Source organism: Cetorhinus maximus, chromosome 8, assembly GCF_964194155.1.
Source record: "Cetorhinus maximus chromosome 8, sCetMax3.hap1.1, whole genome shotgun sequence".
In the NCBI taxonomy this organism is placed as follows: Eukaryota; Metazoa; Chordata; class Chondrichthyes; order Lamniformes; family Cetorhinidae; genus Cetorhinus; species Cetorhinus maximus.
Window position 1 is genome coordinate 82,471,197 of NC_135886.1, and position 14,889 is coordinate 82,486,085.

Genomic DNA, 14,889 nt, shown 5'->3' on the forward strand with positions numbered 1-14,889 from the left:
CACAAGTACCTCCCTATGCAATGGTCTACAGGGAGATACTTGTCCCTGTTGGTGGGAGGAAGAAGCCTACCTCAGAAAGCAAGATGATGTGGCTGGAGATTGCTGAGGTTAGAAGTTGGAGTGTGGTGCCATGTTCCTGAATACAGTGCTGACAGTGGATAAATGATGTAATCAAGATAGGAAAGATGAGTACAATTGCACAATCAACTATATCCAGATGTGCATGACACCCACCGCCCTCACTCTGCCTTCTCGAGCCTACTCCTGTACATTACTCTTTACACAAACTTACCTTGCAGCTGCACCCATCCCTTTTTATTTAGGTGCCATTTCACATCCCCATCTGATCCACCACTGATGCACGCCCTCATCTTAATACATATCACACCTATCCCTCATGGTAACCCTCCACAAATGTTGCCCATCCACCTACTCAACACATTCCATTACTGTGTGATAGGTCTGTTCTATCCTTCCTTGGAGGAAAAAGGAACACACGTCAGAGAGAGATGCTGGAGATGAGCTGAGTCTGTGTGCCTGGCCATTTTAGATGGAGAATTAGGAACCTCCCACCTATCTGGTGACGGAATTAAATATCACACAGCCACATGGCGTACAACACACACTCGTGTTGACTTAAAGTCAGCAGCCAATGAAATATAAACACATGCAAAATAATCTCTTAACTTCTTACCTTGACAGTTCTAATGTATGTCATTAAGCTCCCACAGTCCCATCACTGTCCTGCAGGAGGTGCTGCAAGAAGAGGATGAAGACTTCTCAGAGAAGGTCACTCACTCTGAGGCCACACATCACAGGAGCCATGAAGATCACTCACCAGCTCAGATATGCACACTTTGATAGGACTGGAAAGATAGATAGTTGGGCTTTCACCTGCTGCCTCACATATTACAAGTGAGCAAGAGCAGATGGTGGACAGAGATGGCAGTGGAGTCCACATTGGAGGGTGCAGAGTAATCCAAGCTCTGTTCAGCTGGGCACAGACATTGTACCTTGGGGACCATCGATGTTGAGGATAATTCTTGAGCAGCAGCAAAAAAATGTAAGGTATCCTGGTAGAACTGGCAACCTTTCCAGCTGCACTATGAATGCTTGCAGAGAGATTGGAGTAGTCTGTCACAAACAGGAGTGCTGCAATGTTGCAGGCTTTTGTGATGGTGTCTTTGTCTAGGAAAGGAGGTCCAGGTGGAACAGACTTTAGCAGCGCCCTTATGAGCTCCAAAACCCAGAGGAGATCAACCAGGAGTATCTCAGCGATCAGAGCAAAGATCTAGGCAGCTTACCTCTACCTCTGCTGAAGCCACAGGGGTTGCGAAAGATAGAAGTGCTGGCAGGAGAAAGAGCAAAGATGTGTTGTTGCACATGGGTGTGCTGAACAATGTTAATTTTCTGTTTAATTTTTGAGTTTTATAAAAATGATTTGTTAATGCCACTTTCCCGCCTTGCCTATTTGTTCGCTGCCTGGCAAGTGACCTAATCATTTGGGATGAATGGTGAGATAGGTCCTAAATCCAAGTAATGGGTGGCTGTGGTTTGGGTTGCGGGGAAGGATGGAGGGCACAGGTGTATTCAGCATGTGGCTGCCAAATGGGCACACTGGTGCAACCTGACTAAATCTTGGCATTATGAAGCCATCCCAGAAGCAATGTTGTTGGTACATGGTCATATAACATTCCTCTCCTCCTCCTCTGAAGAGGCATTGTGCAATGTGCCTTGTTTCTCCTGCAAGAGATATTTGCAGGGTTTCGCAGTCAGCAGCTCACAAATGCATCTCACAGGTCACCAATGTCATGTTTACCAGAACAGGCAGTCATGTATACTTTGCCACGGATGAGGCCAGTCAGAATGAGCAGGCTCTAATCCTCACTCCTGCACTATGTTGTATAAAACACAGCACATTGTCATTATTCTTAAGAGCATGGCTGGAATGTATTGAAGGGCACCTTCAAATCTGCTAGGTACATCTGTAGTATCTCAATTATTTGCTCATTGCTTAATAATACTTATTATTATCTGGCTTTGTTATGCTCTTGGGCCTCATTTCTTGGGGTCCTCAAACATATCATCAGCCATGTTTCAAGAAGATTGCCCTTGTCTCCAAGCCACTTGACAGTAAGTCTATTCTGATGTGTGAAGAGCTCAGGGAAGGTAAATGGGAGAACAAATATATCATGGTGGTTCCCTGGGAATCTTGCACCCGTATGATCGTTTTGTGGTTTGAGACATGCTGCACCTCAACAGAGTGGAAGATCTTATGGTTGATGAACACTCCTAGGTGATCCGGGAGTAACTTGATTGCTAAACATGTGCATTCACCCTTCAGCTGTGGGAAGCCAGTCGAAGCCTCGAACATGTGTGCAGGCTCATAATATTCTGGCTGGCATCTTTGGTGGCAAAGCATATGTAATAGTCTATCCTGGCTACCTGATGTGAGTCACCTATGTGATACATTTGTGGATGGCTGACTGAGAATTCCTGCAAATATCTCTTGCACGTCCCGAAGGAGCCTGAGGCAGATCTTATAAATGAGAGATGTAAAGTTAAAATCAGTGCACAAAGCTCCAAAATAATTAAAGTGACCTGCAATGTAATGAAAATCACCTCAAAAGTAATAGAAATCACCACCAAAGTAGTGAAAACAAACTCAACAAGTACTGTGAGCAAAAGGCTTTCACTTAGATAAGGAGGCAGCTGTGAGATCTCATTACTGAGAGGATTTTTTGCCTGTCATTTATTCAGCCCCCTCAATGGCTGCTGTGTTTTTACCTTGCTTTCACTGGCAAATTCCAGGAATGCCGAGGTATCCTGTTCACCCACAGTTGAAGTTGAAAATCCCTATTAAAATAACTGTTAATCACCCTTTAACATAGTTAAATTGGCAGCTCAAGGGGGCTTCTTGCATGCAACTGAACGCAATGCAGTTAAATGCGAAGGTTGTCAGATTGAAGCCAGGTTTCCAATGTTGTGCCAGTGTTAACCACCATCTCCCAAACCCAGTGCTTTGTATTTAAAAGCTCCCCCATGTCTCTCAGTAAGGATTCTTGAGTCTGATTGGTTGAAGCGACATGCTGTTTCTTGACCTGTTCACTCAGGTCTCTTGTAGAAGATGCCATGATGAAATGAATCTCTCATTACCCTAAGTTGCTGCACAAAAGTTGTGAAAAGTCTGATCAGCTGTCAAGCATAATGAATGGAAAGCACCGTTTAGTCACTGCTGATCACAAAATACAGGTCATTATCCTTGGTGATAAGAAAAGAAAATTGCAGGGGAAATTTTCTTTTTTAAAGAGGTGTTAATACAAAATCATTTGAGGTTACCTTCTTCCAGTAATGGGTTCTACATTATTAAAACATAATTCTTCTTTTGGTCCCAGATAGTTATATGAGACCCTGTACTTCCTCCCCAATTTCCAAAGCCCTCTAATCAAATTGATAAGCCTGAGAAATCTAAGAAGGTATCCTCCTTCAAATATTTGATTCCCATTATCAAAGATCTCGACAATATCCCAACAGAACTTATTGTGCACTGGGTGCACAGGCTTGGCTATAATTATGATTGGCTTTAAATTCACCTGCCTTTAGCATACCCAACTTTTGGTTTTAAGTATATTTCTGTGGGCTTTTAACATTGTTCTGTACACTTTTAAAATCTTAAACAACTTGAATAAAACTTCTGCAAAAGAAACTTAAATATAGAGAGAAAAGATTGCATGCAATCTCATGCAGAGAACAATCGAGGTAATACATAGGGAGAAAGTGATTTATACCAGGGAAAGAGAATACTAGGTACTATATTTTTATTTACGAGGAGGAGGAGAGAGTAAGAATACAACAAGTGGATGTGTTACGCTTATAAGATGTTGCAATAGGAGAACATATAGTACATACATGGTTTGGAAGTTTGATTGCAGTAGAATTGTGATACCAATGATTCTGATATTTTATAAATGTAGCCTAAGAGATGTTGTACCTTTAAAGTGTCTCACTCAGAAAATGTTTAAATTTGATGTCAGTAATACATCTGATATTTTTTTCCCTGTTTGTAGATGGATTCACGTAGATTTCCTGCTGGTGTAACCAATAAGGAGGTGACATGTTTCTAGCTGGAATTAGTGGTTTTCACAACTTTTCATCTTTTTTTATTTGCCTAAATACCTACTTACTTCTCGACAGAGCATTAAACACTGTGCATTGCTTTGAAGATGCAACTTAACCACCAGTTTAAAGTTTTCAATTAAAACAACACTGCATCACAAGTACAGTGTACTCTCTTACCAGATGTGTAATTGTTGCATGCTATGATTGATTGCAGTTTTATCTGATGATTGCACATATGCCAAAGTAATATATTTAATCTTTTTCCCTCCTTTTTAACTTCATTTTTCTCCCTTCTCCTTAAATACCACTAATTTGTTTGGCAAAAAAGCAAGCAAATCATTTAATTTCATAGCTTCCCCAAACTTCTATCCATCCTTAAGCTTTTTCCCTGTGAGAAGATGGCTGGTCTTTGCTTAGTACCTCAAAGATGCACATTTAAGTGAAGTGAGGAATTGAACCTCCACCTTACCACAGTTCCTTAAACTGTGCGTTGTTTTATCAATGTGCTTCTAGAGATGTTTAAAAACATTGAATAAACTACTTTGAATCAATGCCATACACAATTGTGAGCTGTTGATTTCAGTTTATTTTTGCCAACATTGGCTTGATGTTAACACTCTCTTTGAAGCAGCAGAATATTGTGAATTCAAACCTAACTCTAAAGATTTGAGTATATAGTCTAGGGTGACAGTGCAGTATTGAGCTGTCTTTTTGGACCTGATCTTGAACTGAGACGCAGTCTTCCTGCTCAGGTATATGTAAAAGATACATAGCACCACTTGAAGAAGAGCAGGGGAGTTTTCCTGATGTCTGGACCAACATTTATCCCTCAACCAGCAGCAGAAAACACATTAAATGTGACAGGATTTTCCCCAATAGCTTCAGAACTCCAATGTCAGAATCAAATGGAAGTTAGAAGTCACACAGTGAAGGAAACTGGCACCTAGCAGTGTTTATTCATGAATTGGCAAATTGTGGCTAGAAGGAGGGCTTGTGAAAGGAGGCCCTGCAGCACAGTAAGAAGCATCAGGCTGCTTTGTTAGGCAAGTGAGAGAGCCATTAGCAGCTGGGCCACCATTGTGGCAGGGGCTAACCCTCCACAGGGTGGCCTGCAACTGCAATTGAACCAAGCAGATGGGGAGGATCTCATAGCCTGCCTGGAGTGCTGCCCCAACCCAGTCAGCCTCTGACAATAGGCCTTAATAAGCCTTTAATGAGCCTCAATTGGCTACCCACCTGGGGGAAGGTAGCCCTGTTGGATTTCCCACCCATTCGATCTTCGGAAAATGGCCCGGAGGCAGGATGATGCTGGCAAATCAATGGCACAAACTTCCATACCTGCCCACCTTGGTGCTTGCCCCCATCACGACCTAAAGATTCAACCCCAGGTCATTTAATGCATTGCTATTTATGGAAATTTGGTGTGTGTAAATTGGCTGTTGTGTTTACCTATATTATGACAATGACTACATTTCAAAAGTACTTCATTGGCTGTGAAGTGTTTGAAGTGCAAAAGGTGCTTTATGACTGTAAGCTAATTCTTTTCCTTTTTTTCTTGGCAAGCTCAATAAATAAAACCATCAAAGCCTCCTTTCACAACTTGATCCTTGAGTTAAACTGTTTCCATCTAGAGATAAAAAGAAAAACAGAGCTGAAAAATCTGAAATAAAACAAAATACTAAATACGCAAAAAAGATTGTTCAACATTTAAAAAAGAAAAATCGCTCCATGTTTCAAGTGGAGCCTTACGTAAGGATCCAAGTAGAAACCTACTCAGTAACAGGTTTACAGGGATTTCTGTTCTAATTGCATTTTTAACCATGGATATTAATATTGCTTTTTGCATGATGTCTCAAAAATGAATTGACCACTTTCCTCATGTAAGTTTCATACCTTCAATATTTGAAATCACTAACTTTCAACTTAATTTGACAGGTCAGAAAACAGAAAAGTTATATTATTTATTATGGTAAGCACTTGAATCTAACATGTATTATTTCCCATCCTTGTAGACGGGAACGCTGATGGCACAGCAGGACGTGGATGAAACACATGAGGTGATGACTATTAATGTTAGCAAAATTGCATAATATTTATTCATATTTTTGGTAATTGATTTGTCATTCAATTGAGCCTTCCCAATTTATGTCAGAATCATTGTGGTTCAACTATACTGAGTGTAGCCTTTGATGTCTCCATGACTTTCCTCAGTCCAAAGAAAATAAATGGATCAGTTGCCATAGTAGGATCTGGGGTGGAAATCCACTCAGCCATTAAACAAACATGGTCTGCTGCCTGTAAGAGTTTCTGTGCAAAGTGAGTTTAGATGATTTCTACACAGTAGATCTTAATTTCACTGGAAAAAGTGGGCTTCATATACTGGGAGAGATTCCAGTTTTGCGAACACAGGGTACTCCTTTCGTAGGAACCAGAGTTAGACCACATGTTTCTTCAATCAGGCTTGTTTTCCCTCAACCACTGGGAAAACTGATTCATTTGAGGCCCATGTTATCTCTACATCCTGGAATTCATGAATATTTATTTCTGCAGTGACTATTGGTTTTCTATTTTATCTCCATTATTATGAGAAATTATAGAGCATTTTATATTCTGTAGATCTGGGCAATGAATACTGGGCTGTGGCTGCAGCCCTCTTTTGCAGCAATAGCCATAATAACCTGGATATGTGATATTCTGTTTAATCGCTTGTAACAGATGAGTACCAGCATCCTGGCATTCCAAAATTTGGAGCTGAACTCAAACATCTACCTTTTCTGGGACTTGCATTGCTCTATTTCTACTTGTACAGAGTGTGACCCAGTGGGTGCAACAATGAAACACCTTTTCAATCTGGAAAAGATCATTGTGTCTTTCACATGTTCATTTCTTCAATTTTTCTAAAGATGAACTGAAGTGATGCCAGATGAGACCAGCTTTGGTTTCAAATCATAAAGCAAGTTATTTCCACTTTGTGGCGAATACACAGAGCAATGGTTAAGATCAGAATCACTTGGTTCAAATAGTACAACTTAGCTAGCCATTTTAGTGGTCCACTTTGCTTGACTTTTAAACAGATTAGCTACCCTCCAATCTGTCCAACAGCAGAACTTTGCTGTAGTTTTCTCTGCTCTTGCAGTACTTTGCCTGCCTTTTTTTGGTGTCTGTCCTTTTTTTTAAACGGACTTACTGCATATCAAAAATGTGTTCTCATTCTAATCCTTTTCTAATAGACTGACTGAAATAAAGGGTTTTCCATCACCCAGGCAAGCAAGTAAATTGCTTATTATTTAGTCTTTAGTAGAACCAACTTCCATTACTTGTATTGTGGCATGGTACTATTAATAATCATTAAGAATACACATTGATTTTAAAATCCTATCATTCCAAATAGCTTTTTCCAAATTATTTCTGTGGATAAATTAGCCTTTAAACATCCAAAGATCTGACTGGATGTCAATTCTTCTTGCCTGCAGTGGTACTTGGGCTTCTTTTAGTTAAATTCCTATGTGGATTATGCCATGACTGTTTAAATTTTATCAACACCTTTGATATTGTTTAAATAACAGAGTTAGACATCCCAGCTAGGGCTGACCTCTTAAATTGATACCAGTTTGGTATGCCTCTGTGATGTGAGAGATATGCTTGAATGACGAAGATGGAATTATGTAACTTGCAGAGTTGTCGTCATTCGACAAATAATGAGATTTTTCACAGGCTCATTTCATCCTAACCTTTCACTAAGCCTTGCAGGGATGTTTTATGGCTACGGAGTTTTGAAGGAAGTTCTTTTTATGATGGTTCTTTTTGATCTACTCTGGCTATTGTGCAGGATGTGGGCCTTTATACAGGGTGGGAGCAGGAGCGATGAGAGGACAAGAAACAGACTGGTTCTGGAAAATCAAATAATGTAGGATAAGTAGCTAAAACGCACAATAAAAGTTATCATCGATAAGACTCAATTTCAAGGTACATTCTAACAAATGCATGTCATGTTCCATGGACAATTTTAACATACTTGGGGATTTAGCAGCACAAGACCAAGCACTTTATCATTAAGTAGGATGGGGAGCATTTTGGCAATTATTTCACTTTTATAAATGCATAAAATATTTGTATAACTTATTAATAGATTAAAGTACAAGGTTTGCAATGCATAACAAAACCTGCCATTCCCATGAATAAATTGAATTGCCACAGGTAGTTGGTGACATCACGATTTAATTAGATTTGCCTTCTGCTTATGATGACTGAGCGCAGTCTAGTTTGTGATGATCGAAACTGGGACGAAACAATTTAATTAAGCTATTTAAATTGCTTTGCTGTGCTTTAAAGTACGCTGGAACATACATTGTAAGCTCATGACTAAATGCACTTGTATATTACAGCAATCAAGTAACCAATTCTCCAATGTGGCTGAGACTTTGAGCCATATTCCATCGGAAGGTAGTGATTTCACTGATACACGCCTTGGACAATGGTTGCGGCGAAGGCGCATTGATGGGGCACTCAACAGAGTTCCTGTTGGTTTTTATCAGCGAGTCTGGAAAATTTTACAAAAGGCTAGTGTACTAAGCAGTGCTTAAGTGGAATTGTGTTTTTTTTTAAATAATTGTTCTTAAAATTAATTTTTGAAATGAGGAAATATGTTATAAAGAATCTGGTCTATGCTTTGCAGTGTCAAGGATTGTCTTTTGAAGGTAACGTGCTCCGATCATCTACTACTGAAGAGGTAAACCACATCTATCTTTTTAGCCTTCGGTAGTTTAGCTTGTCTCACTAGAATCTGTCCAAGTGCGAAGTTTGAAAAGAATGCCTCCTTACTGCATTATATTTGTAACTTGCGTCACCCATCCAAGACTAACTGAACATGCCAATTTAGGAGAAAAACAAAAATTGCTAAAAATATTCAACAGGATAACTGGGAAGAGAGAAGCAAAGTTAACATTTCAGGTTGATGAATTTTCATCAGAATTGGAAGAAGTTTGAGATGTAACAGTGTTACATCCAGAAAACCAAGTGTTGAAAGATAGAACTAGAGCCAATCTTCACACTTTCATTAACATTTGCTTACACAGTTACAGATTACACCAAGTGCCTCCTAACCCAGCAACCACAGTTTATGTAAGTGCCTATTTATAGGGGCACAAGTGAATCCCCAGTTCATGCTCGCCACTTGCATACAATTAAACACAATTAATAAAATTGTGTTTAGAATTAACAACAGCCTTTAAGCAAGTATAAAGGCAGGGAAAGGAGGAAAGGAGGAAAGAATGAAAGGGAAGGTCTGTGATAGGGTGGAAGATAGGAGAGATTAAATGACAAGGGATGATGGTGCAAGGCAAAGGGAGATTGTAATGGGACAAGTAAAGAAATAAAAAATTGGTCTAGAGGAGGTGTAAATGGCAATAGCAGATCGTTACCTCAACTACTGTGCAAAAAATGGCAGCAGTGATTATGATCTGAAATTGTTGCACTCGGTGCTAAGTCCTAAAGGCTGTAGAATGTCAAACCAAAAGATGAGATAAAAACAAAAAACTACTGCGGATGCTGGAAATCCAAAACAAAAACAGAATTACCTGGAAAAACTCAGCAGGTCTGGCAGCATCGGTGGAGAAGAAAAGAGTCGACGTTTCGAGTCCACATGACCCTTCAACAGAACTGAGTATAGTTAGGAGAGGGGTTAAATATAAGCTGGTTTAAGGTGGGGGGCGGGGGGAGAGATGTTGAGGGTGGGGTGGTTGTAGGGACAAGCAAGCAGTGATAGGAGCAGATAATCAAAAGATGTCACAGACAAAAGGATCAAAGAGGTGTTGAAGGTGGTGATATTATCTAAGAAAAGTGCTAATTAAGAATGGATGGCAGGACACTCAAGGTACAGCTCTAGTTGGGGTGGGGTGGAAAGACTGACAAGGTATTAGTTGTAGATTTAAAAATAATGGAAGTAGGTGGGAAAAGAAAAATCTATATAAATTATTGAAAAAAACAAAAGGGATGGGGAAGAAATGGGTTCTCGTTATCTTGACTCCCTTCTCTCTCCCCTTGTCCAGTCCCTTCCCACCTACATCCGTGATTCCTCTGACACCTTACGTCACATCAACAATTTCCAGTTCCCTGGCCCCAACCGCTTCCTCTCCACCATGGATGTCCAATCCCTCTACACGTCCATCCCCCACCAGGATGGTCTGAGGGCCCTTAGCTTCTTCCTTGAACAGAGGCCTGAACAATCCCCATCCACCACTACTCTCCTCCGTCTGGCTGAACTTGTTCTCACACTGAACAATTTCTCCTTTAACTCATCTCACTTCCTCCAAATAAAAGGTGTGGCTATGGGTACCCACATGGGCCCCAGCTATGCCTGTCTCTTTATGGGGTATGTGGAACATTCCTTGTTCCAGTCCTACTCCGGCCCCCTCCCACAACTCTTTCTCCGGTACATCGATGATTACTTTGGTGCTGCTTCATGCTCTCGTCGGGACCTGGAAAAATTTATTAATTTTGCTTCCAATCTCCACCCCTCCATCATTTTCACATGGTCCATCTCTGACACTTCTCTTCCCTTCCTTGACCTCTCTGTCTCAATTTCTGATGATAGACTGTCCACCAATATCCATTACAAGCCTACCGATTCCCACAGCTACCTCGACTACAGCTCCTCACACCCCGCTTCCTGTAAGGACTCCAGCCCATTCTCTCAGTTCCTTCGCCTCCGTTGCATCTGTTCTGATGATGCTACCTTCAAAAACAGTTCCTCTGACATGTCCTCCTTCTTCCTTAACCGAGGTTTTCCACCCACGGTCGTTGACAGGGCCCTCAACCGTGTCCGGCCCATCCCCCGCGCATCCGCCCTCACGCCTTCTCCTCCCTCCCAGAAACATGATTGGGTCCCCCTTGTCCTCACTTATCACCCCCCAGCCTCCGCATTCAAAGGATCATCCTCCGCCATTTCCGCCAACTCCAGCATGATGCCACCACCAAACACATCTTCCCTTCACCCCCCCTGGCGGCATTCCGTAGGGATCGTTCCCTCCGGGACACCCTGGTCCACTCCTCCATCACCCCCTACTCCTCAACCCCCACCTATGGCACCTCCCCATGCCCACGCAGAAGATGCAACACATGCCCCTTCACTTCCTCTCTCCTCACCGTCCAAGGGCCCAAACACTCCTTTCAAGTGAAGCAGCATTTCACTTGCATTTCCCCTAACTTAGTCTACTGCATTCGTTGCTCCCAATGCGGTCTCCTCTACATTGGAGAGACCAAACGCAAACTGGGCGACCGCTTTGCAGAACACCTGCGGTCTGTCTGCAAGAAAGACCCAAACCTCCCTGTCACTTGCCATTTTAACACTCCACCCTGCTCTCTTGCCCACATGTCTGTCCTTGGCTTGCTGCATTGTTCCAGTGAAGCCCAACGCAAACTGGAGGAAAAGCACCTCATCTTCCAACTAGGCACTTTACAGCCTTCTGGGCTGAATTTTGAATTCAACAACTTTAGATCTTAAACTCCCTCCCCCCATCCCCACCCCGTTTCTTCCCCCTCCCTTTTATTTTTTTCAATAATTTATATAGATTTTTCTTTTCCCACCTATTTCCATTATTTTTAAATATACAACTAATACCTTGTCAGTCTTTCCACCCCACCCCCACTAGAGCTGTACCTTGAGTGTCCTGCCATCCATTCTTAATTAGCACTTTTCTTAGATAATATCACCACCTTCAACACCTCTTTGATCCTTTTGTCTGTGACATCTTTTGATTATCTGCTCCTATCACTGCTTGCTTGCCCCTACAACCACCCCACCCTCAACTTCTCTCCCCCCGCCCCCGACCTTAAATCAGCTTATATTTCACCCCTCTCCTAACTATACTCAGTTCTGTTGAAGGGTCATGTGGACTCGAAACATCGACTCTTTTCTTCTCCACCGATGCTGCCAGACCTGCTGAGTTTTTCCAAAAGATGAGATGCTGTTCCTCAAGCTTTCATTGAACTTCATGACAGTTTATTGCCATCAATTTGTTCACGGAATGGGCAGTTTTGTAAGATTCAAACTCAAACCAAACAGGCCAGCATAATCTTAGCATAATGTAGAATAGGGAGTATATGTTATCTTTGAATGTAGTCAAATAGTGTGTTGTCAGGAAATGCAATTATAATGACGCCATAACTGACAATGAAATGGGACAATTAATTTTTCTGATGCCTCCAATACAACAGTGGGAAAGACAGTTCTCCTTTGAGTTGACTAAAGCAAAATAATGCTCAAGTTTAAATTGCTAGTTTAAAAATCTTCATCTAAGGCAAATTGGGTTGAAGCTGCTCAAAATTATTTTGGAGGGGGCCCTTACATTCGAGAACACATGCTTACTGGGACGATTTATGAATAGCGCAGCTTAGAACAGCAAAGCCCTACTGTGCTCGCCTGGGGTGGGGGGGGTGAAGAAAGTGGGGATGGTGCTGAGTTGTGCCAGATACAATCCCTGCACTTGAATGGTGAGGTCCAAGACACCCCTGATATTGGGTATCAGGCCTCATTTCCATCGCGCCAGAGAGCTGCAGAAAGCAAGAACCAGCTCATCAGTAAAACATGTTTGAAGACTGGGCTGCCAGCAGGCCTCATTTGTGTCCTGCAGGGGGGTTATTAGACAAAAGTGGGCACTGATTGGGGAATCGAAGGAGCAGCTGTGCTCCTTTTAATGTGAGGACAGGAGCAGCAGCCATGTTTCCCAACTCCATATTTAGCCAAGTATATTTTTAAAAACTTGTCTCATTGGTTGAAGCCTATCAAGCACCATTTATTAGGCCACATGAAGCATGGTTTTCCTGAGTGCCACCTCAGGACAAGCCTGAGCTGGGACATTGTGAAGTGTACAAAATTTATTTATTAAGCTTATAAAATCTTCAGGAAACCTCATCCCGCTCGTGGATGAGGTTTCCTGGAAAACGCGAAGGCTTGCTTGGGCTCTTCGCCTGCCCACCAACCTTAAGGTTGAACGGGCAGCATTGTTAATAAGGTCAATTGCTTTCTTAATGGCCTTAATAGGCCGTTGACAGTTCGGCGGTCATCTCGCATCATTTTATGCGTCGGCACGTCAGGCCCGCCCCCGCATGCCAATGGAAAAATTGTATTCCATGTGCACTTCCAGCCCAGGAGCTATCACTGGATAAGAATTTGAAACAGGAACTGATTTTACTCCCTCCCTGGCCTAATCACACCAAAGCCAGTTGTTATATAATTACAGTAACAGAAAGCTAATAGCAAAATTGCAACTTTTAATTTGTATGGTTTAGTTAAACATTTTATCTATTACTTGAACCATCAATTATAGAATCATAAGATGTTACAGCATAGAAGGAGGCCATTCAGCTCGTCATTTGTGCTATTCCCCTTCCCATTTGTTCTCTGTTTAATTTTGCATTCTAATTGGTACTTTACTCCAATCTAATATAACAAAATCTATCTATTGTATTCCTTTTGTAACCATGGGAGTAGGGGGATAATATTTTCAATTTTAAGCACTTTCCAAGTCCCACCGTCCATTTGGGATTTCCAGTGTCAAAGTAGAGACCATATCCTGCAGTGCAAGTTATCGTTTTTCAATGTGGCTGTGACAAAGGTAAACTATCCCTCCTTGTCCTCCTTGATCTGTCTGCAGCCTTTGACACCTCCAGTGCCTCTGTCGATCAGCTGGGTGGGACTTTCCATTCTTAACTACCTAAAAGTAGCCACAGTATTACTTGCAGTGTCTTTTGTTGCTGTTCCCACACCATTACTTCTGGTGTATTCAAAGGATGTACCCTTGGCCCCCACCTGTTTCTCATCTACATGCTGCTCCTTGGCATCAATATCTGAAAGCAAAGTGTAAGTTTTCACATGCATGCTAATGACACCCAGCTCTACCTCACCACCACTTCTCTTGAATCCTTCACTATTGCTAAATAATCAGGCTCCTTATCTGACATGGATGAGCAAAAATTTTCTCAATTAAATATTGCAAAGACTGCAGCCTTGGTCCTCGCTCCAAACTCTGTCCCCTAGCTACTTGTCAACAGTCTGAGACCAAACCAGTCTGTTCACAAACTTGCTGTCATGTTTGAACCTGAGATGAACTTCTGACCACATATTCACGCCATCATTAAGACCGCCTATTTCCATCTCTGTAACATCACCTGATGTCACCCGTCTCAGCCCATCTGCTGCTGAAGCATTCATGCCCTATTATCTCTAGACTTGACTATTCCAATGCATTCCTGGCTGGTTTCCCACATTCTACCCTACGTAAACTTGAAGATATCCAGAACTCTGCTGTCCATATCCTAATTCTGGTATTTGAGCCAACTGTGTGTTACTGCATCATGCTGCCTATGAAACTAAATGAGATTCAATTGAGGTAGACATTCAGCCTACTCCATTCAAATTGGTTGCCCAGGTGAGGTAGCTTGAGAGCCAATTTAAAGTGAAAGCCATTAAAATACATTTTTGCTGTAAAACTAATCAGCTCTGAGTATAATTATTGATTGAACTACCACAATTACCCGTAAGTTCATTTTGTTCCATTTTATTCCCTTTTTGTTTATCAATTTTCTCCCATCCTACAGTTTTATTTTTGAATTCTGACTGAGATTTGTAAGAGTTTACAACTGTGTGGGTGGTGTGTGTGTGTGGTTGGATGTGCATGTGGTTGTGCCTGTAGGTATCTGGTTGGGTGTGTGGGTGGAGTGAGTGGGTGTGTTGAGATGAGCAGAGGGGCATCACAATTGAGTTTTAATATG

At 41.7% G+C, this 14,889-nt stretch overlaps 1 protein-coding gene across 5 annotated transcripts in view; it reads left to right on the forward strand.

Moving 5' to 3' along the window:
- phka1a (phosphorylase kinase, alpha 1a (muscle)) overlaps positions 1-14,889 on the forward strand; it is a 112,413-nt gene that overhangs the window by 94,075 nt on the left and 3,449 nt on the right. For 4 of the 5 annotated variants that reach the window (XM_078547178.1, XM_078547181.1, XM_078547180.1 and 1 more), the window contains 4 exons: positions 4,068-4,109; positions 6,132-6,176; positions 8,505-8,678; positions 8,795-8,848. In XM_078547178.1, the coding sequence (XP_078403304.1) occupies positions 4,068-4,109; positions 6,132-6,176; positions 8,505-8,678; positions 8,795-8,848 (315 nt within the window). The remainder of the gene's footprint in view (positions 1-4,067; positions 4,110-6,131; positions 6,177-8,504; positions 8,679-8,794; positions 8,849-14,889) is intronic. The other variant, XM_078547179.1, reaches the window with a different exon arrangement.